This window comes from Eumetopias jubatus, unplaced genomic scaffold (genome assembly GCF_037043125.1).
Source record: "Eumetopias jubatus isolate StellerSeaLion01/CBP00866 unplaced genomic scaffold, mEumJub1_p1.0 scaffold_4, whole genome shotgun sequence".
Taxonomy (NCBI): Eukaryota; Metazoa; Chordata; class Mammalia; order Carnivora; family Otariidae; genus Eumetopias; species Eumetopias jubatus.
The window spans coordinates 38,972,372-38,993,153 of NW_028274810.1; the positions used below are offsets into that span (position 1 = coordinate 38,972,372).

General features: G+C 34.6%; 1 protein-coding gene across 13 annotated transcripts in view; it reads right to left on the reverse strand.

Moving 5' to 3' along the window:
- Positions 1–6,275: 6,275 nt before the first annotated feature.
- The window catches only part of ADGRL2 (adhesion G protein-coupled receptor L2), a 150,472-nt gene continuing 135,965 nt past the window's right edge, over positions 6,276–20,782 (reverse strand). For 3 of the 13 annotated variants that reach the window (XM_088022955.1, XM_088022953.1, XM_088022954.1), the window contains 6 exons: positions 18,168–18,259; positions 16,163–16,331; positions 13,432–13,560; positions 12,814–12,910; positions 10,968–11,096; positions 6,276–7,632 (listed from right to left, as the gene is read on the reverse strand). In XM_088022955.1, the coding sequence (XP_087879081.1) occupies positions 6,878–7,632; positions 10,968–11,096; positions 12,814–12,910; positions 13,432–13,560; positions 16,163–16,331; positions 18,168–18,259 (1,371 nt within the window). In that variant the 3' untranslated portion in view covers positions 6,276–6,877. Of the gene's footprint in view, positions 7,633–8,346; positions 8,385–10,120; positions 10,139–10,656; positions 10,739–10,967; positions 11,097–12,813; positions 12,911–13,431; positions 13,561–16,162; positions 16,332–16,992; positions 17,020–17,303; positions 17,349–18,167; positions 18,260–20,782 lie in introns of those variants that run through there. The other 10 variants (XM_088022958.1, XM_088022956.1, XM_088022957.1 and 7 more) reach the window with 8 other exon arrangements.

Consider the following 20,782-nt stretch of genomic DNA (forward strand, 5'->3'; position numbering starts at 1 on the left):
AACACTAAAATTGGGATAAATATGTAATTACAACGAGGATTGACATGCTGAGGAATGCTTCTCAGTGCTGCCACCTTCATGGCTGTAACTCTGGCTGACTACTGGAAAAGCAAGTTAACAAAAAAGAAATGAAAAAGAAACAGAGGGTCTCTATTGTTTTTTAAAGAATGTGAAGAGCGAAAAGAAAATTAGGAGGAAATTAAAAAGAAATTTAAAATAAGCAATTTATTTCCAATAAAGATGAAAAGTTAATATTAAAAAACAATATAAAATATATGAGATTTTTAAAAATGTATATGAAGCTAGAAGACCATGAGATTAAAGAGGAATTCCACACACTAAAATATATACTCTAGTAAGAAAAGGGCTAAAGTCCATGACATGAAAAGATGATATATAAAAGTAGATATGATTAAGAACTAAAATGGGTTTTCTTAATAAAATAAATACCACTACAACCACCAACAAAAACAAAACCCAAAAAGCTTGAAGAGAAAATAGAGGAGGGAGAGTAGGGTACCAAGGGAGGCAAGCAGGAGCCTGCAGTAGGCGTAGCACCAACAAGGCCATTCAGATAGCCCTCAGGTGCAGTGGCCGGTGGGGGGGGATGGGGGACAGGGAAGGGGCAGTGTCTAAGTGGACAGGAGCCCACAGGACAAAGTCTCGGATCCCTTGGGTATTCTTCCCTTACCTCTGTCACCCCAAGACTAGCTACTTAATGAGCAGAAAAGTTGGTGCACATGGCTTTTTGGTACTACCTGACGGCTGGGATGGAGGTGGGGGATGGCTTGAGGCGGACTGACCGTCCCAGGACAGTGCTTAAGTGCCTGGGCTCAGGCATGAAGCTGAGTTCCAGTTCCCACACGCCACTTGCAGCTGGCTAAGTTGATGTACTTAGGTTAACTCAGTTTCCTCACTTGTAAGAATATTTACCTTCAACAGTTGTGAGAATTAATGCAATAAATCAGAAAGCTTGGGATGATACCTGCCTTAGTGGACTACATTTCCAACAAACTTCATTTTTCAAAGGGAAAGAATAGGTCTCTGGCCAAATGTTAAAGAAAATGCTAGATTATGAACTTGAAAAGCCCTAAATACAAATACACACACACACCACCTTATATACCATTTAAATTTAAAACAATATTAACTATTACAAGAGTTAAGGGAATTCAAATAATTTGATTTTTCATTGTTATTATGGCTTGATTGTGAAGGAAAATAAAAAGCATGTACTTGAATAAACTGTTTTTCATTTTTTGTGGTTGTTGACTGAATAAGCCAGTATTATTTTATTGGTCAGGTGAGGACTAGAAATTCGACATCCTCAATCAAAATCTTTTGCTTCTTTTTCCCGTCACAACTCCCTCAGGATGACCTTTTATTTCCAAGGGAAATGGTAAATTAGTAACCAGTAAACTTTACATTAGACTAGCACTCAGATAATGTGCCCACTTCTGCTAAAAATTGAGGTAAATAGATGGTCTTTATCTGGGTATCTTCTTCTGAACACTTTGACTTAATTAACTGACTTCTTTATTTCATTTTCCTTTACAGCCCTATAAACTCAAAGCCAATCAACCAACAAGCCAACCCTCTCTGATTACTGCCAGAGAGAGTCCACGAAGTATAAAGAATATTCTTGGAACTCCGAGTAAAACCACAGGTGACCTATGTTGGCTAAATGATCAGACTCTGTAGCCAAACAACCATCACACCGGCGCAGGTCCGGCCCCTCACCAGCTGTGAGACCTTAAGCAAATTATTTATCTTCTTTTGCAAAAGTGGATAATGAGTACCCTTCTCAGAGGAGTGTTGAGAGGATGGAGTGTAGATAAAGCCCGTGACATTTAGCGCAAAGCCTGGCACATATGAAGCATCTATTAAATGGTAGGCTCTAGCACTTTTATTGTTGCAATACGTAAAATTAGTAAATGGGGGACATCATTTAGGTTGAGATACTTTTAAAAATTACACAGCAATTCTTGTTTTGTGGTTCCTTCATTATACTGTTGAATTTACTGTGTGCTAGTGCTCTGTTTTGGTTTAAAAGCTATCTATTAGGATTGATATTTCAGCAGAAAAACATGAGTCTCTCATCTAATCAATATCTCTGATACCTATCATTATTATTCCTGGGTGTTCTACATAGTAGCTGTCAGCCTTTCTAAAAGAATATCAAAAGACCAGTCATTTTATGCCTAATAAAATCAAACAACAAAGCCATGTTGCTGTGACTGCCAAAATGCTTTTTAAAAAGCTTAGTTCTGACATGATTTTAAAAATGCCTATGAAAAACATTCAGAAAACTATTCAAACCATGATCATTCAACACTGGTCTCTTATGCTCAGACAACATTGGTTTGCTTAAGACTAACTATGCCTTTTAAACATTTCAAAAAAAAAACCCAAAAAACATTTCTAGGGGATTTTGGTCTTAGAGTTTCAATAAGCAAATAAGAGGAGAAATGTGTGAAAGATTAATGAGGCAGGTTTTTTTTTCTTTAGCAGGTAAAGACTTTGGTCAGCTCCGTTGTACTGGGTTATCTGTTTTGTTTCTTATTTCATACAGTGATCTCTAATGTTAAATGTTAGTATACCCGACAGCATCCACAATGTATTAATTCAGAAAAATTTTACCAGTTAAAACAATAGGCTTTAAAAATCAAACTGACCTCTGGAGACTTCTTTCTCAAAAATGGCACACTCAGTAAACAGTAAAGCCATCAGGAAAAGGACAAGGATTCCAGGAAACCTTATTAAGAATGAGGGGTGATCTATTGCCAATATTTGAAAAAGCTTATAGACTTAACGAGCCTCATTATACGGTGCACCTACAGCTTATTATTAATACACTCTGACAGAGATGTTACCCTGACCTTGAAAGCTCGGTGGCCACAGTGCCTTGAAATGTACTTGGGTAACGTGCAGGAATTTCCACCAGTCCCATACATTTTGGAATGAAGTACCAGTAATATGCACAAAGTACATGTTGGTTAAGCGTGTGATCTCCTAAACATTAAGGTTTTCTGTTTGGTGCATTTAGCTAACATAATGTGTTTCTGTGATCATTTGGAGAAAGACTCAAAGTGACATAACAGAAAATCCTCACTCCACACCATTCAAGTGATAATTAAGACTGTCATGAATTAATCTGCAAACCACCAATGCTTCCTGTCTGCCAATGCATACTATTTAAGGACTACTCAAAAGCAACTTGATACTTACTAGCAGGAAGCATGAGATATGGCATTTTCACCAAAAAGCACACTAATTTGATTACCCTGTGAAGCAATCCTCAGCTGTAGTCAACATGCTAGTAACTCTTCACACTAATGTGAGATTAAATGCAACAATTTCATGGAAAGAGAAATATGTGGAACACAGGATTGTGTGAACACTTGGTACTAAGTTTTACTTGTAAAATACTGCAGGGATTACTGTCTTTAAAGAAAATTTCATTATAAACCAAATATGGAGAGCTGTTTTCACTGCAGAAATTCAACTTGTATGCATTCATTCAAGCTTTTCTAGTTAGGCGAAAACTGCAATAAAAATTTTACTGAGTTAAAATTCTTACAAAACACTCTATACTATGAGAGCATCTTGAAGGTCACTTTTAAGACTGAAGTTCAAAGTTGAATTGTTGGAAACATACATTTTCTCCTTTCGCATTTAAATAAAGCAGGCATCCTGAATATACCTTTAACAAGTGCACATGCTTATTTTTAAATTTAATGAATTTGTGCAAAATACTTTTCTTTGTGGAGAGAAGATAGTGATGGTGATTTTGTCACACACGTGCAGCTGTTGTTTTACTGGTTAAAATATATATAGCTACCCTCGAATAAATGTGGATGATTTTGAATTGACTATTTAAGTAATTTATAGATTTGTATGGATTCTCTTCCTTATACCTAAATGATTTTAAAAGCCTGCAAGACAAATGAACTGTGTGTGTGTGTGTGTGTGTGTAGAAAAGAACAAAACCAAGCCTATATTTTAAAATAAAATAAAGGAGATCAATCTGAATTAATCTGTATCAAGCTGCATCTAAATAAATGGAAAAAAATTCCTTATTACTAGTAGACCAGTTGTATCTGTCTCTGAGAATAGGTACACTAATGTGAATAAAAGTTCACAGTTGTGACTATTGCAAAGAGAAACAATCAAGAATGTGGAAATTCTATATCCAGGTGAAGTCCGAGGAGTCCCAAAGAAACCATTGGGTTAATAAACAGAATAATGTGTCAGTCAGTAGATTAATAATTTTAAACATAAGAAATTAATTTGTACTAGGGGACATCCTGAATGGAATTTAAGGCAACATTTATATACTTTTAAAAAGAAATCCCTTTTAAAAAGGATTCTTCTTTTGGTGACGAAGATGAAAGATTCCAGACCGTATTCTCTAATACAGACTCATCATAAATTAGCATTTCTAAAGAGAACAGTAACTATTTAGGTACTATGTCCTTACGTACCTGGTCACATCACATCAGTTTTAAGAACTGCTTCAAGAGAAAGAAATAGTACTAACTGAATAATCAGTGTTTTTTTGTTTTTTGTTTTTTTTTGGTAATTCATCGCTGAACCAGCCCGACCCTAGTTAGCTTGTATGCTGGGAAGTACGTATCACACAACACTGTATAGCTTGATAGGAAAAAAGTGTAACAAAATAGAAAATTAAAACGTTAATTTTAATTATATAATGCCCCCAAATAAAGTTTTGTAAATTCCTGAAGAATTTTAGCCAAAGAAATAAAAATACCCTTCTCAGAGGGATTATTAAATCTGTTTGAATATTAATACAATTTCTTATGGTCAGTCTCCAACTTAAATATTAACTCTTATGTGAATATACCCCTCTGTTGTTACCCTATTATTAAATACTGATACTTTATTATATAGTGTCTGCCTTACTCTATCTGTATTTAGATATATGAATATATACTTGAAAAATTTTTTCTCATTATTCTTTTTCAATTCAATAGGCATGACGAAGTATGTCCACACAAAAAATAAAGTTATTTCTAACTTAGTGGAAGCACTTGAGAACCACTACCCTTTAGAAGAATTTGGTATAAATGCTTATGATGTAGACAGGAAAAATCTATTTGTTGAGATTCAATTATATGATTTTTGAACCTTTCCATGATAACAAATATTGTCATTCGCAGCTGCCTATAGGGATAGTTATAATACTCAAATTGTAAAAGTATGCCCTAGGAATTTCTTCTCAATTCTGCTGAAAAATCAATTTTTTTATGATGCCCAAATTTGATTGTAGAATTTCTAGCCCTTCTTTTTTTAATTTTTGTTTTAGTCCTGATGCAATGCAACAAGCAAAAGTATTTTCAGTAGATTTCTCCACTGAAACTTTTCTGCCAGATTCTGTGCATGGGTCATGGGCAGTTTGAATACAAATATATTCTTGACAGCACACAGAACCATCAGGCAGGTTAACTGTATTCTTTCTCATACCCGTGGGTTATTATTATGAAGGGACCTACATATGCCATGGGAGGGGGGGGAGTGGTGGGAAAGTGCCAGTGTGTTAAAGCCAATTAGGTATCATACATAAAAGTGCACGTTAACTACTTGAAAAAATTCACATTTATTTACTGTCAAACCGTGTTAAACTTTACACTGGATATTAGTGATGGGCTCATTATTAACAGGTTTACACAAAGGGATGAAAAGAAAAGCAGAATTTTGCGGAAACAATTTACATTTCATTAGAACTTTATCATAAAATAAATTAATTACTAAATATAGGCAGAAGGAATATGGAAGAGTAATATTTATGTTTTATTTTATTTTTTAAAAAAGAATAGGCACCTTTTGTTCACTAGAAAGTTTGTGAGAAGTGCCCAGTGCCCTCATTGCCCTCTGTTCAAGAATAAACAGAGGGGTAACACACACTCTTTTCTAGATTTCACCACATTTGTGCAAGGCATGGCGTAACTGGCTTCGAAGAGTTTTTTTTCCCCCATAAATGGCATTCTTTTGGCAATAAGAAATTTAAATGTAAGAATAAAGACTAAGTGGTCAAAGCAGAACACTGTGTACAGTGGAAAATAAGTGAAAATGGGTAGAACTTACCATGACAAGGTGTAAGAAAAAACATTTCATAACATATGTGCAACCAAGAGCTTTTCACAATATTTTCTTCAAACTCTTTAAAATTATTTTAATGACAATTATATTTCAGTTGGACACAAATGTATTTATTTTACCCTAGCAATAGAACAAAATATAATTTCTTTAGCCATCTTTCATGAGAATAGTTCATTGTACAGTTGAGGAAACATAGGAAATAAGGCCTGTGGCTTGATTGCTAGTGGTTAAACATGTTTTCAACCTTTGCCTTAATGTAAAAGATTTGCAGCGAGCTCCAAACTGACGCAGAATAGCTCTCCTGCTTTTCCAAGTCTTGTCAGGAACAGTAAGGTACAGTAAATTTGTCCCACAGGATTTTAAAGCCTACGTCTTGTATATAATACAATGCAGGCCTACAAAAACGGTGCAGCCATATTTACAGATTTAGTTCACAGACTGCTGCAGTAAAATGGCTGGAAAAGTTTTGTTTTGCTTGCTTCACAATTTCTCTAAAGAGCAGCAGAATCTTAAAATACCTGGTTGGCATCTCTTTTCTTTGTAACAAATAATCATTTTAGTATACTCTGTGTATATACAAAGTTTTTGTACGTTCTATAAAAATTCACAGAACTTCAAGGTTCAGTCACCTTTTTACACTGGAGAACCACAGGTCAACAGAGCCATGTCTCCGAGCAGAGTGTGAGGGAGCTGCAGTGGGCCAACGGAGTCTTTATTAACACTTGCCTGTGGCCCCTGGAATTCCTTAGCTGCACTGTTAAAGACTCGTGACCAGCTGCATTTGTCCTTCCCTAACATCTCCTTCAGGAATACACCCTTCCTTGTTAATGGGGATTATGTAACCATCACTATTGCCCCGGCTGATCTGGTAACACATCTGAAGCTGATGGCCAGCTCCAAGATTTGGCATGCTTTTGTAGTAAATGTCCTCGTTCTCACTCCTCCTGCACGGAGAGAGGTCCTCTTCCATGTCCGGGCTGCTCTCCGGGTAGGGAGAGTCTCTGAGGTTGGGCATGCTTGTATAAAGAGAGTCTCTGTTGGGGGACTGCAGGTGGTCCTCAGCCTCGGCGGTCAGCTGGGAGACGTAGCTGTCCGTCCCCTCAGGCTTCGCCTTCTTCTGGGGCTGGTACAGAAGGGAGTGAGTCCGCTGAGGAATGAGCGGCGCCTCGAGCTCTTGGTGATGGAGCTCCAGCCCCGGGTTGTCGCCGTGCATTAACGAGGAAGCGTCGGCCACGATCGCGTCATCTTCGCTGCTGCTGCCCCCAATCACAGGCTTGACTGGCAGCGTGAGCTCGAGGTTGTGAGTCTTGCCGCCGCCCCGCAGGTTGTTGTGCACCAACTCTGAAATGATCATTTTCTCGAAAGCAGTATCATTCAGACTGAGTCCACAGTCCACGACTTGCACGCTGTCATTATAGTCCCCCTTGCGCAGTGAGTAGCTGTTGTTAAAATTACCATTTAGCGGTAGAGTATCCATGGCACTTGTATCCCTGGCATTGTTCAGTGAATGTCCTGGAACGGCAAAGGGGGGAGGGTCCGTTACTGCCTCTGTTCCTTCCCAAAGAATCTTTACTTCTTTCATACAAAACTCTTTAATGTCGTTCAGGACAAAGTTGTATTTAAAAGCTAACCCTTGAACAGTGCCAGGCTTTCCCGCATTCCCAACTGTAAACAGTTGCGACCCCTTAGGTAATAGGAAAAAGTGTGAAAGAATAATACTATTTTCCAGGGAGGGAAGATGGCATACGGGATAGTACTTCATCAATTTCGGGGAGACAGTGGTTATCAATTGATTGATTTTTTTGGTCAACTCTCTGACACTCTTTACAAAGAAGACTTCACTCCATGCCCTTGCATAGTTAATGCAAAGCAATTCATTAGTGACATTTACATTTTAAAGTACGAGACTATGGTTTATAAAAATAAAATTAACAGAATTTGTCCTAAACAACACTAAATTAAAAAGGAATAAGTCACATACAAAAACCGAAGGCAAATGTACAACATAAACCCACATAACTGGCAAGCAACTTTTTAAACAACATTCTAACATTTCCTTTTTCTGGAGATGAAGTAAAAAAAAGAATGAAAAAAAATGGACAGATACAAAGAATTCATGTGAAACAAAGACAGCCATCTCTCATACTGACTGGACCAAGGGCCCACAAGCACCATCCAACAACACGATAGACAGCAGGTGGAATGACTCACTTTGGACAACTCACATCATGTCTGTCTGCTCAGGCTATCTGGCCTAAGAGTAGCTGATATATAAAAGAAAGTAAAATGATTTATTGTAACATGATGAAGAATTTCTAAGCTTCTCAGCAACTTAGTCAGAGCAAGGGTTCAACAAATTAGATTACCAGCAATAGCAGCCTTTTGCTTTTTCATTTAATATTTATTACTTTGATTTTTTTTTTCTTTTGGTACTAATACTCTCTCTAATCGCAATGGCCCCAGGCTCCTAATGGTCAAAGTTTGCCTGCAGCCCTGCAGTTGCATCAGCCACAGTGGCAGCACCGAATGAACCAGCAAAGTCTACTGTACGAGACTGGCCCACAGACACACCATGGGCATGAAGGTTAGACGCAGAAATGTTAGAGATTTCTTAAGTATGGGTCACAGAAATCAAACCAATAAGAGATATTAACTATGGAATGGGAAAAGGGTGTCAGCCTTGGCTAATTATATTTTTTATCTCTAAAGGAATGAAAGATTGGATAAGTCTGCTGAAGGTATGAAAAGAGGTTTAGAAGGGGAAAAAAAAGATGGTAACATGCTCTCTTGGAATCAGAGGTGTATTTTCTACAGACACATAAACATGTAAACTAAGACATCACAGTGCTTCTCAGGCAAATGGAGATAAAAAGTTTTAGAGAAAATTAAATGGTCTGCACCATGTAAAGTTAGGTTATTCATTCTCAAAATCCTAGAGAAAAAAAAATCACTTGTTTACAGATAGGTCTGGAAAAAAAAAGAATGAAATGATGTTACTGAATGAGACTGGCCACTGTGCGGCTGCTGCATTGTATGCAAGGCTTGGAGGAGTCGAGGAAAAATTTCATTCTTGGAAAAAATAGGAAATTTCCCTTTTTAGTGCTGACTCCACTCTTAAAGCTGCAGATTATCCTAGAAAACTCGATTTCATGACCAATAAGTACATGGGCATTGTTCAATAACTCCTCATTAGCAGAAAATGAGAACGTGTGTGTGTGTGTGGGGGGGTGTATCTGTCGGTGACTCGTGCTATTTTAGAAACTCTGATCCAACTTCTACGTTGGAAAAGCTGACAGTTTCATTTTTATCAGGCTCCACGTATAACAAAATGAAGTTACAATAGTGTTTGTAAGGCTTCCTTTAGCTTGATTGACATAATGGTCTAGCTTGCTAAATTCATGCCTGTGCCACCATCTTTATTTAGAAAACATCTGGTGTTTTAAGTTATAGGTGACACATAGATCACTTGCTAGTATTTGTTTCCCCTCTCGAGGTTCGATCTTGCCATTTTTCTTTCTTTTTATCATTGCTTAATGAATATAAAAAATATACTGGATAATGCAAAAGGTGTTTTCTATGATATACTGCAGATTTAAGCACATCTTTGACTGGTTTTGAAGAGGTAACTTTTTCTGCCCAAGTTTAGGCAATTCACTTGAAGACTTTCCACAGCCTGTAGCAAGATTACTGTGGGAATGCAGAAATGATAAGTCAATTATTAAGCATTCTGGTTGACAGCACCTCAGGCTTTAAAGAGCAAATTATTTCAGCATTGCATATACTTAAGTATGGACAGCATTTGCTACAGACCTCTATTACTGAGAAAAGACAGTACAGACAGATGTACTGTTTGAATTTGGTAATAGTTTCGTTGGAAATTGTGAACCACTTGCCCGCTGAGTCTACTTCATGACTGCTAGTTATGTTTGAATTGTGCCGGTTAAAAATCATGCTGAAAAAATTTACATTTGATAGGCAAAGTTAAGTTTGACTCCCATACTTGTCTCTCTGTAGGTTGCTAGAGGAAAGCATAAGGAAAGTAAGAAAAACAAGAGAATGAAAAGAGAAACTGCAGTTACGTTAAAAAAGAATTTTAAGGAAAAAAAACGGAAACAAAGTTCTTTGTTTAATTTAGTGGCAAATGTCAACCACAAATAAATATCATAGGCTAGCAGTAATTATGTGATAACTTTCACCGAAATCTTGAAAACTGTGTTAATATTAATTTTTTTAATAAGCTATTAGAAAACATAGTAATACAGGATGGGTTAGTGACAATCTCTCCCCCTCCCCCAATAAAAAACTAAAGGCGTAAACTGACTAATATTAACTTCATTCTCAAAGTTTTTTTTAAGAAAAAAAAAAAACACTACCATAAAGCTGCACTATACTATAGTTTGGTTACATTGATAATACTGGATGTAGTTTTCTATACCTAGGCATCCAAATTATCTTTATCAGCTAATTCATTTCAGAAGCAAATTCTGTCTGCAAGCTTTAGAGTAAACTAAACAGTATATTACATAGATAGGATACCTCTAAATGATATAAATCTTGAAGATGGGCTCTCGGACCATGTGATGTCAGTCCTGTAATAATATATTAAGATTTATGCCACCTGTGTTAAAAACATGGATAATTATTGGTAAATACTATCATGACTGAATTTTTACTATAATATAGTGCAGTTTTAGAAGCCTGGCATGGGCAATACCATAATTTTTTAAATTGAGAAATTAAAGATGTAATAATAAATATATGGCAACAAGTATTTTAGAAAAAGGGCAAAGATCAGAGCTCTGTTTAGCAGCAGAGAAAGGTAGTTTTATTTGTAAGTATAAGCACACCTGGTGAGTTAAATACAGGAGCTGAAGGGGCATTACATACAACTGTTTCAGCGAGCAATGTGTTATAGGGGTTGTTAGTGCCGTGGGGTCGAAGAAGAGGGTTTGTTAGTAGGTAATTGCCAGTCATTCCTAAAGCAAAGAAACAGAAAAAAATACATCAGTTCTCTTATTTTTGTGTTACAGTTCCAGTAAAGTACTTTTTGTATTCATCAAGGGTAGCAGACAAGTTGGCAACGGATAATGTGCTGAAATTTTCTGACTGTATTTGAACTACTAATTTGAAGGAGAAAGGGGAGAGGGAAGGTAAATTTCAGTAATTCACAGGTGCTTTCTAAGTCCCCCAAGTAAACACCTGCTGAGGATGACATTTACTAATTTATACAAAATCACTTTTAAACAAAAATGGCAATTAAATGCACAGAGATCAACATTATGTTTCAAGATGTTACTGCTTAATATTAAAAACCTAACCACTGAGGCCCAGAAGAGGGAATCTCAAACTTTCAGAATTTACAGGTGTGGGATTATCCCTCATGAAAACATCTGTGTTAATACCAACTTTGACACAAGCAGGAGGAAAAACAACTTCCACAAACAAGTAAAAAGTATGACACACTGCACAAAGCTTCTCTTAGTAAATGCAAGAGCACGCATGCCGAGGTGGGGAGAAAGAGACTGTGTGTATAATCAATTATTAGACCATTCACAAACTCCATACAGTAAGAATTTTCATTCTGTAATCTTATTTGCCAGGTTTCAAAAATGAATCACTGAATAATTCATTTCCTTTTTGATAGTCATCTTAACAGAATTAGGTAAAACATCAGAGCAATGGAATAAACACACATTTCACTCATTCTAATTGACAAATTACAAACCTTTCAATACTTATCAAACATATGTTTTGCATCGCTAATGTAATTTGACTGAAAATATTTTAAAATTCAAGTTGGTTTTGATGCCATACATACTCCTTTCTTCATTTTAAACCAGAATCTCATCAGAACAATGTCAACAGTGGAAAATGTCTTTAATATTTGTGATAAAATATAACATGTTCTATTATATTACAAATCAGTACATCCAGACAAATTACCTGGATAAATTACCTTCTTAAGGATATGTATACATAAGATAACATGATTTTTTCATACCAAATTCAAATTAACTAAGCTTGCACTCAGGATTTTGTGTGTTTCTGTGCACTTGTGTCCTTATCCTGCTAAATTATTTTATTTGCCAGCTTATTTTAAGTAAGCATTATATTGTTCATGAGTTTAAAGTTGTAAACAGATTAAAAATAGTATTCAAATAGAAAAAACTGCTTTGTAGATTCTCATGTCTTTAATTATTTGCTTATGAAGATATACTATAAATGTTTTTGACACTTATTTTTTACTTTTGGAAGGAAGTGTAAGATAAAATAATTTTACAAATAAGAATTTTCGCCGCAAAACTGGCACTATTTAACGTGAATAGGAGTTATTCTAACTATATTAATATTTTAAAAAGAAAACGTTCGCAAATGTCTCAGAAAAGAAAAATCTGTATTCACTAAAGGAAAACATTTTAATCTGTGGCAAAGTATGTTCTTAGTAATTACTTTTTCCTGCCTTGTTCTGTTACTGTGGAGTTTTGAAATTCTACTTTTTGCATTACATTATTGAATAAGATGAATTTATATGTACTTTTATAAAGGATAAAAGTTGACTCAACAGGTTTAAGAGCCTGTGATATAAATCCATTTGAGAGGGGAAAAATAAATCAGTATTTTCTCTAGAATTATTGTAAATTGGCAAAAGGAACAAAATTTATATTGTAGGCTCAAATTTTCCTAGTAACTGACCTTGATTAAGTGTTGAGGTGCTATTGATGTCGCCTGAGATAAAAGAAGATTCAGACTGTTTCCTCACAGTGTCATTCCACATCCTTCTTATACGACTCTATTAACATAAAATAGCAAACATATGTTATGTTAGTTTCCCCAAGCTCACCTTCTGAAAGTCACATAAAGACCTACCCTAAACAACCTGTGTAGGATTATCTGGTGGCCTTTAAAAAGGAATGTGTGTTGATGCTGGTCTAAAACTAAGGAAGTCTAGAACTAAAGAATATTTAATCTTCCACTCTTAAGAAGTTTTTTTTTTAACGGCCTTTTTAAAAAGTGGAGGTGACTGATTATTCAACAAATGTTCAGTGAGTGCCCACCACGAGAACTTAGGGTATCCAAATGATGATCATATACTTCTTAAAGAAGGAGAGCTCTCAAAAATGATGTTCACACCTGAAGAAACACCTTGAATAAATACTTAAGAAGAAATTAAGACCAAAATACTAAAAAAGCAAGTATTTGCTACCTAGATCATTATTAATGAGGAGACAATTAGTGCATCTGAACACAACATGTCTCAGTAGGCTTTCTATAAAGAAGGTTAATTAAAGATGCTGTCAAGTTCTTTGTTACCTGTGTGCCAGAGGAATACCGAGCACTAGTTCTGGTGGTTGATGCCTTCACTGAACTGTGGGGGCTCTCGGTTGGGAGGCCGCCGCAGCAATAGGAGTGTCTGAAGCACTTGCCATATTCTTTTCGTACCTGTATTGAATAACCACGGAGACCGAGAGATTAACTCACACATACTTGGCTTCTCTTTCTCTCTCTCTCTAATTAAATGAGTAGTGGAAATAACTGAGAAGAATAAGTTCCACTAACACTCTTCTGTGGAGCAAATACACCGAATTTCTAAAATCAAGCTCGACGGAAACTGCTGAAATAGTAATCAGAAAAATATCTCTGCCTACCAGACTGGCTAGTAGGATCTTCAAAATGTGATGTAATATGTAGAAATGCTTTATGCCTTATTATTATACAAATGTTATTAATACACACATAATGTTTTAAAGCCTTATTCTATCTATATACTTAGCAACCCCAATTTTATATTTCATGCTAAGAAAATAAGGACAAAAAATTAGTACCTTCCTTGCTTAATTACATTCAACCACTCGTAATTTAGTCATTTTAGTTTTATACACTTCATGTCCTTTTAGGTAGGTCAATACATAAACTTCTTTTACTGGATTGCATAGTTTTGCGGGTAACCTCTTTATAATGACAAGACTACTTTGGCACATGAATAAAGAAAAAAAGGACTTTGATACATATGCTGTTAATTAGGATGGAATGTTTTCTTCATTTTCTGATGTGTCTAGCTTTAACATTTAGTGTAGAGTGTCCAAGATGCCTATTCACTTCATTAGCACACAAGGGAACTATTTATGCAATTTCCATTCACATTAATGAGTTACCCATGTAATTTCCCTTTTCCCCTGAAGCTTGGATATATGAATAGACAGGAAAGCTGTTAGGCCTAAAGAAAGTTTAAAGGAAACTTTAAAAAGTGAAGTCCAAACAATTGCTAAAGAATAGGGCCCCACCTAGAAAGGTGGTGCAGAATTGGGAGGCATGGGGAGGAGGGCTGGATTCTGTGCAGTTCTATTGGCCTATGAACAAGTTCTGCTCTGGCTTAGAGCCAGACTAAAATTAGAACAGACAAGAAGGAGAAGTTGCATAAGAAATTATTTTCTAGTAGGTTGCCAAAAACACTCAAAAAGACGCCCCCCCCCACATACACACACAGTTCTGTGCTCAGTATCTGCCTGCAAAGACCATGACTTTGACACTTATTCCCTGAAAAATTACAGCATTAGAGGTACTAGATGACCTTTTAAATCCAAGTGCACTTGCATTTTCATCCTCTTAGCCTTATTTAACTACACCTATTAGAACAAATAACAATGGGCTTGAACTTTCAAAGAATTTTCTTTGCTTAAATATGCTCACTCAAGCAGTAAGAAGCGTGATGTTAACTAAATCATTTTATATCATATTCTTAGCCATTCATCCTGGCAGCACCCAACAGGACATATCCAAGGCTAAGTAGAATGTGTTCAAAAGGAAGTCCAACACACTGTTTCAAAAATGTAATTGTTAATTAAAAAGCACAGCAAAATCTCTTTGTTCAATTAATAAACATACCTCTATGAGGAAATAATTTATGCTTTATGTCAAACAAACACATTTGGAAGAAATTATGATATGTGATGCTATGTATGTATACAAAATGCTCATTTGTGTAAGAAATAGTAAAAACTAAAGTAGTTACAAGGTTATACCTGTATAATGTTTAGAAAATTAAAGTTCAGTGTTATTAAATAACACCTGATACCTCACAAAATTTTTTTTGTACATTTAGTGGCTATTAATTGCTCTGAAATGCTGTTGACCAAGACAATGGCAATCAAAATGGTATTTTATCCAAATAATACCCTCCAATGTTGGTTTTGCTTAATGCCTATATTGCTGTGAATGTACATTATCTGTCAGTATTGCACATTCCACTGTCATTATCTCAAAATTATAGCTTACTCAACAACTGATGGAAGTAACAACACTATCATCTTGTCAAGACTGAAAACATAATAGTTTTCACTTTCAAAATTCTATTTCTCTGTTCAATTTAGTGACCAACTAGTAATAACAAAATAAAAAGACTATATTAGATATGCAGACAGAGAAAGGATGTGATACCTAGTTAAAAGGCAGCTAAACTCTTCTCTTAGGTTTATATCTTCTTGCAAGTTTTTCATCTTTAACTTTAATTTTTGAATCATTTTTGCTGACTCCAGTTAACATAAAATCAAGACAAAATAATAAGATGTGAGATATTAAATTACTGGGTTTTACATCTTCCACAACTACTCAAAAGGTAACATTAACATTAATTTTTTGTATGTCTGGTGCTTTTAAAATCAAAGTCATTTATCCTTATGCTCAATTTTGTTTTGGACCACTGCATTCCCTTTATCGAGCAAAAAAAATGAGATTATTTAACCTTTTCTTTATCTTGTATACCTTTTGCACAAAGCACGTTTGTAGACCCCACTAGCAAAGAAGGAATCTTAACATAAGTGTCTAGCTTCTAATATTCCCAAAGTGAGATCCAAAAAGATGATTGGTACTGACTTATTTTATATGTGAAGCCCGAATTTCCAGACATGCATTACAATTAATGTATGATTAAAAACGATTCTATTTAGTACTATGTCAGCTGTAAAACTGTAAAATCTTCTCTATTTCATCTCTGATTTTCAAACCAAAGAACAAGGAACTAAAGCCTCTAGGTGACTTCACTTACTTTCTTTTGGAGAGCACAGTGAAAGATGAAAATGAACACTCCCTGGAAAGCATTAAAGATGGTGAAGAGATATGCCATCACAATAGTCTCCTCATTTATAAAAAGCAACCCAAATGACCAGGTTAGGCCAAGAAGACATAGAAGAGCAAAAGCGCCAAGCACCCAAGACCTGAAAAAATAAAGTGAATTTTATTAACAAGTTCAATGAGAGAACAACATATCTCACACTTAAATATTAACATTATTAGTAGTAGCAGTTGACTTTCTCTATGTTCACATTCAAATTCAACCAGCATTTTGGCTTTAACCTTTCACTGATTAAAGAAAGAACAATAGCATTTAGTACTGCAGCCTCCAGTGAAAACAGCAACAGCAGGTATGACCTTCTCTTACTCCAGCATTAACAAGGTATCAAAACTATATTAAAATACAAGGTGTGAAACATCCCCCATAACTTTATTGTCTTTTATGTGCATTTTAGTAAAAGAAATTAAGGAGTCCTTAATTAGTTCACTCCTATCTTTTTATTCCTGTGGTGTACTCATGACACTGAATAATGTGACACATACAGAAAGGTTAAATGGCAGATAATCGCTTAACACCTAAACTGCAGATTCTAATCAGCTAATCTTAGGTGAACCTAAGGTATTTTAACTAAAGCATGAAGAAGCCTTGCTGAAATGGGACGAAAATATGAGAACAACTTCAAAATAAAATAATTTTGGAGAGATTTCATCATGAATAGCTTAAGGAGAAAAGAACTGTAGAAAATAGGACGGAATGGAAAGGATTTAAAGTCAGTGCATTGCATGTCTAACTAATGATCTTACTTGATAAATGGCTTATTATCTTCATAGCTAGAAAGCATTATAAGCAGAAAAGAGAAACAAAATTATTAGACAGAATTAAAATAGAAAGTAGTAAGAAAGCATTTATATATTTTATAAATTAGTCAAAATTAAGAAAGTCAAAATGCAGACGCAAGCAATTAAAAAATAAAGGCATATTACAATTTAAAAATACTATAGCAACTTAGATATTCCAAAATAATTACAAAAATTAAGGGCAATTCATGATATTGACGGATTTGTAAAAAATATAAGTCATGCCATAAATCTGTTAATGTAGGGTTCTACCTTACCCAGGTAAGTCCGTATTATAGTAGCCATCACAAACACGGTAATTACTGGTGTAGATGAGAAGACAGAAAGAGGAAAAGGAAGAAAAGAGAGATGCTAAAGATTAGCTCTCTCTCTTACCATGCAACATGCAATGAAGCTGGCACTAACCTATCTAAAACAGCTAAGTTTAAAAAAAAAAAATTACCCTTATTGTAGATCTGCCATTTTTTACATTAAAAATATTCTTCACATTCCCATTATAACCAACTTGAATAATACCTCCTCAAATTTTAAATTAACTCATATCTAAAAGATAACTCTGGAAATGCTTCCATAAATGACTTAATGAATCAACAAATATAAATTTTATAATTAGATAGCATTTTCCATTGATAGGATATTGTAGTTTTTATTCAATATTGAAATAAACATTTCTTTAATTATCATGAAAACAAAAGATAATCTCCAAGTTAACAATAGTAATAGAGTGAATTATCTTAGGAAAACAGGATTAGAAGTAGAAAACTGCTCAGAATCCTTAAATCGAAAAAGTCATTTAACAAAACAAGCTTAATATAATCATATCAGCCATGCAAACAGCAACATCATTTTGAACTGCATTTTAAATTCAAATGAAATTGCTACAGTGATACGGAATTTCCACAAAGCCACTAAAACAATTTCTTGGCTCTAGATCAAGACAGAAATTGTTATCTAATTTTTGACCAATGTCTGTGACATGATTCACACTGAGACTCAACCTTGATCAGTAAAACTTCATTCTGAAAATTTCTACAGTTGATAGAAGGCATTCATGTATTCTCTGTGGAGAGTATCTTTCACTTAGTTTGTCAAGCACTAAAATTAAAATACTAAATACTTACTTAATGTTTTCCAACCTGCTAGAATCTGGTTTCAAAGTGTTTGAGTGCTTCACCATTTTGCATAATGTGATCACCAGGAAGATAATATTTAGCTGTTATAACAAATAAAGAATTAGGCCACTATAACCACAGAGAAAAAATGAGTAAGTTTTGCAAATATACTTAACAAGTTAATGCAGCTAAATACCAATGACATGAGTATATAGTAGACACTCACTGACTGAATTTTACATAGGCAATGATCAAGTTGAGTCTGAATAAAAAATACCCCAACTATGTATGATCCATTTTTTTAATAGATCATTTGACATGAAATTGCAACCTCATTAAATCAGCATCATGTGGTGATGATTAAATAAATTAGAAAACCTAAATTAGTTTCTTTAGCTAGACATACTCCAGGGCCTAAAAGCCATCTAACGGAAGCACTGAAGTGAAGTCTTTAGAAGGGGCATTGACATCACGTAGCTTACAAGAATTGCTGGATTTGGGACCCTAAGATTTAGCCAAGAGTCTAGCTTTTGATTTTGACTGATTAGAAGAGGATAATAACATTTGCACGATCTACTTGTAAGGTAATTGTGAGGATCAAATGAAATAAAATAAATGAAAAATAAAAATATTTATTAGTTCTAGAAAGACAAACTTTTAAAATATCTATATATTTGTTATATACCATTTGTTAAATGGTTAAAAGCCATCATCAGTCCTTTTGTCTTTATGCCTCTCTATTGTATGGGTGTGGGTAAATTCTGAAGGAAGGCTGCTCTGGGTCCCTCTAAACACTGAGTTGTGCAAAGAATCTAGGTGCAAACAAAAGCAAAAAAAGGGAAGATGGAACCTGACATGGAGGGTAGGCTTGGGAGGCCAACATGAGTGAACTCAGAAGAAAAGACATGTTTTGACTCAAGAGAGATAATGTTTGCAACTTTGCATCTGCTTCTACAGAAACCTGGCCAAATGCTGGATAGAGGAAAGGCAATTCCATTTTTAGGCTCTAAAAACAGAACTAAGCTTGATCACTCCTGGATTTCTTTGACATTGTATTTACTTCAGATTATTACTTTTAAAAAGACAAAACAAAGTTATATTTTGTAAGCTTTACTTGGCTTAGAGAGTGCAAGCCCAAATGCTGTATTCAGAAAAGGACAAATAAGGATAAAAGCAATTCCTTGATGGTAAGCACTCAGCATAATTTTGTTATAATAAGATGATCATTTTTACTGAGTCACAATACCATCTGATAAAATGATAATGCTGTTTTACTCATTCATCACTACTTCTGATTTTATAATTAGGAAAAATTATATAGGGCAATAAATAAAATTTCCAAGTCCTTCCTAATGATGAGTTTAGGAACAGAGTGAAGGCTTTAATCTAAGCTGTTTATCACTCATTTTGTCTATTGTGCCTTATTATTTCTCTTAAATGTAGAATTTCCTCTTAAGGGATAAAATGAGGTTAATGGGTATAATTTGCAAGTGTTGGCAGATAGCATTCTATCGTTTCATGTTAATTACTTAACATTAACAAAAGAAGGACAAAAGAAGCTCTCTGTTTAAAAAACCTACTTAAAAATTAACTTATTAAATACTTGTCTAGAGAAAATGCAAATAGATTTTCTAGTTTTATATTCTAATGATTATTCCAGTTGGTCACGATATAAATAAATGTTTACATTTTCAGAGACATTACAGTATAATGCAATTCATTCAACAAATATTTATTGACCTTACTGCTCCACACAAGAATGTGCCTATTGTATTGTGGGTAAGATACAATTTCTACCTTTGAGAAGTTAGGGAGATCCTTCTGATAGTAAAGTAAATATCTGATTTAGTTTCTAAAGAATGATGGTACAGTATATCTCTAATTTTTTTAAAGGCAAAACCAATAGTGTTTTTACTTTTTATTTTATGCAACAGTAGGTCTTAACTAGTAAAATTAAGAGAGTGGTTTTACAAATAAGAACTCCAAATATCCTAAAAACAAAACAAAACCCAAATAAACACACAACTGATACAACTCTTAGGAAAGAAAAGCTGCCTTGTAGATTCAGAGTTAAAATCCTTTAAATCTCTAGACCCTTCTTTTTGAATGTCCTAATATAACCATTTATTTCTTTCATTCCATAATTCTGGACCTAGGGTTGTTTCTTCCCCCTTCCTTTACTTACACAATTTCCTAAAGCATATAGGGCGGCCACAATTTGGTGTTCATCACTGTCTAAGTATATTAATTATCCCTTCAGGAATAAAATAATAGTAGTAGTAGTACACTCCAGGAAAGAAAAAAGTTATCCACTATAATGTATAAATTACAAGAAAATAAAGAATGTGAATGTGAAAAAATGTGATGTATAAAGTATCATATTATGAAAAGAAAATGAGTAGAAAGGATGAACACATACCAACATATTTTTTTCAATGAAGAGGACCAGGTTAAAATCTGTTATTTCAGAACTAACACATTTTCTAATAAAACTGAAATGAAAATGAAATCTACCCATTGAAGAATAGAATTAAAGCTTAAATATGATACAAAGCTTTTTTTTTTTTTTTTTTTTTTAGTCTGAGGATTAACCAAGTTGAATGTGACACAGAAAACTTATTTAA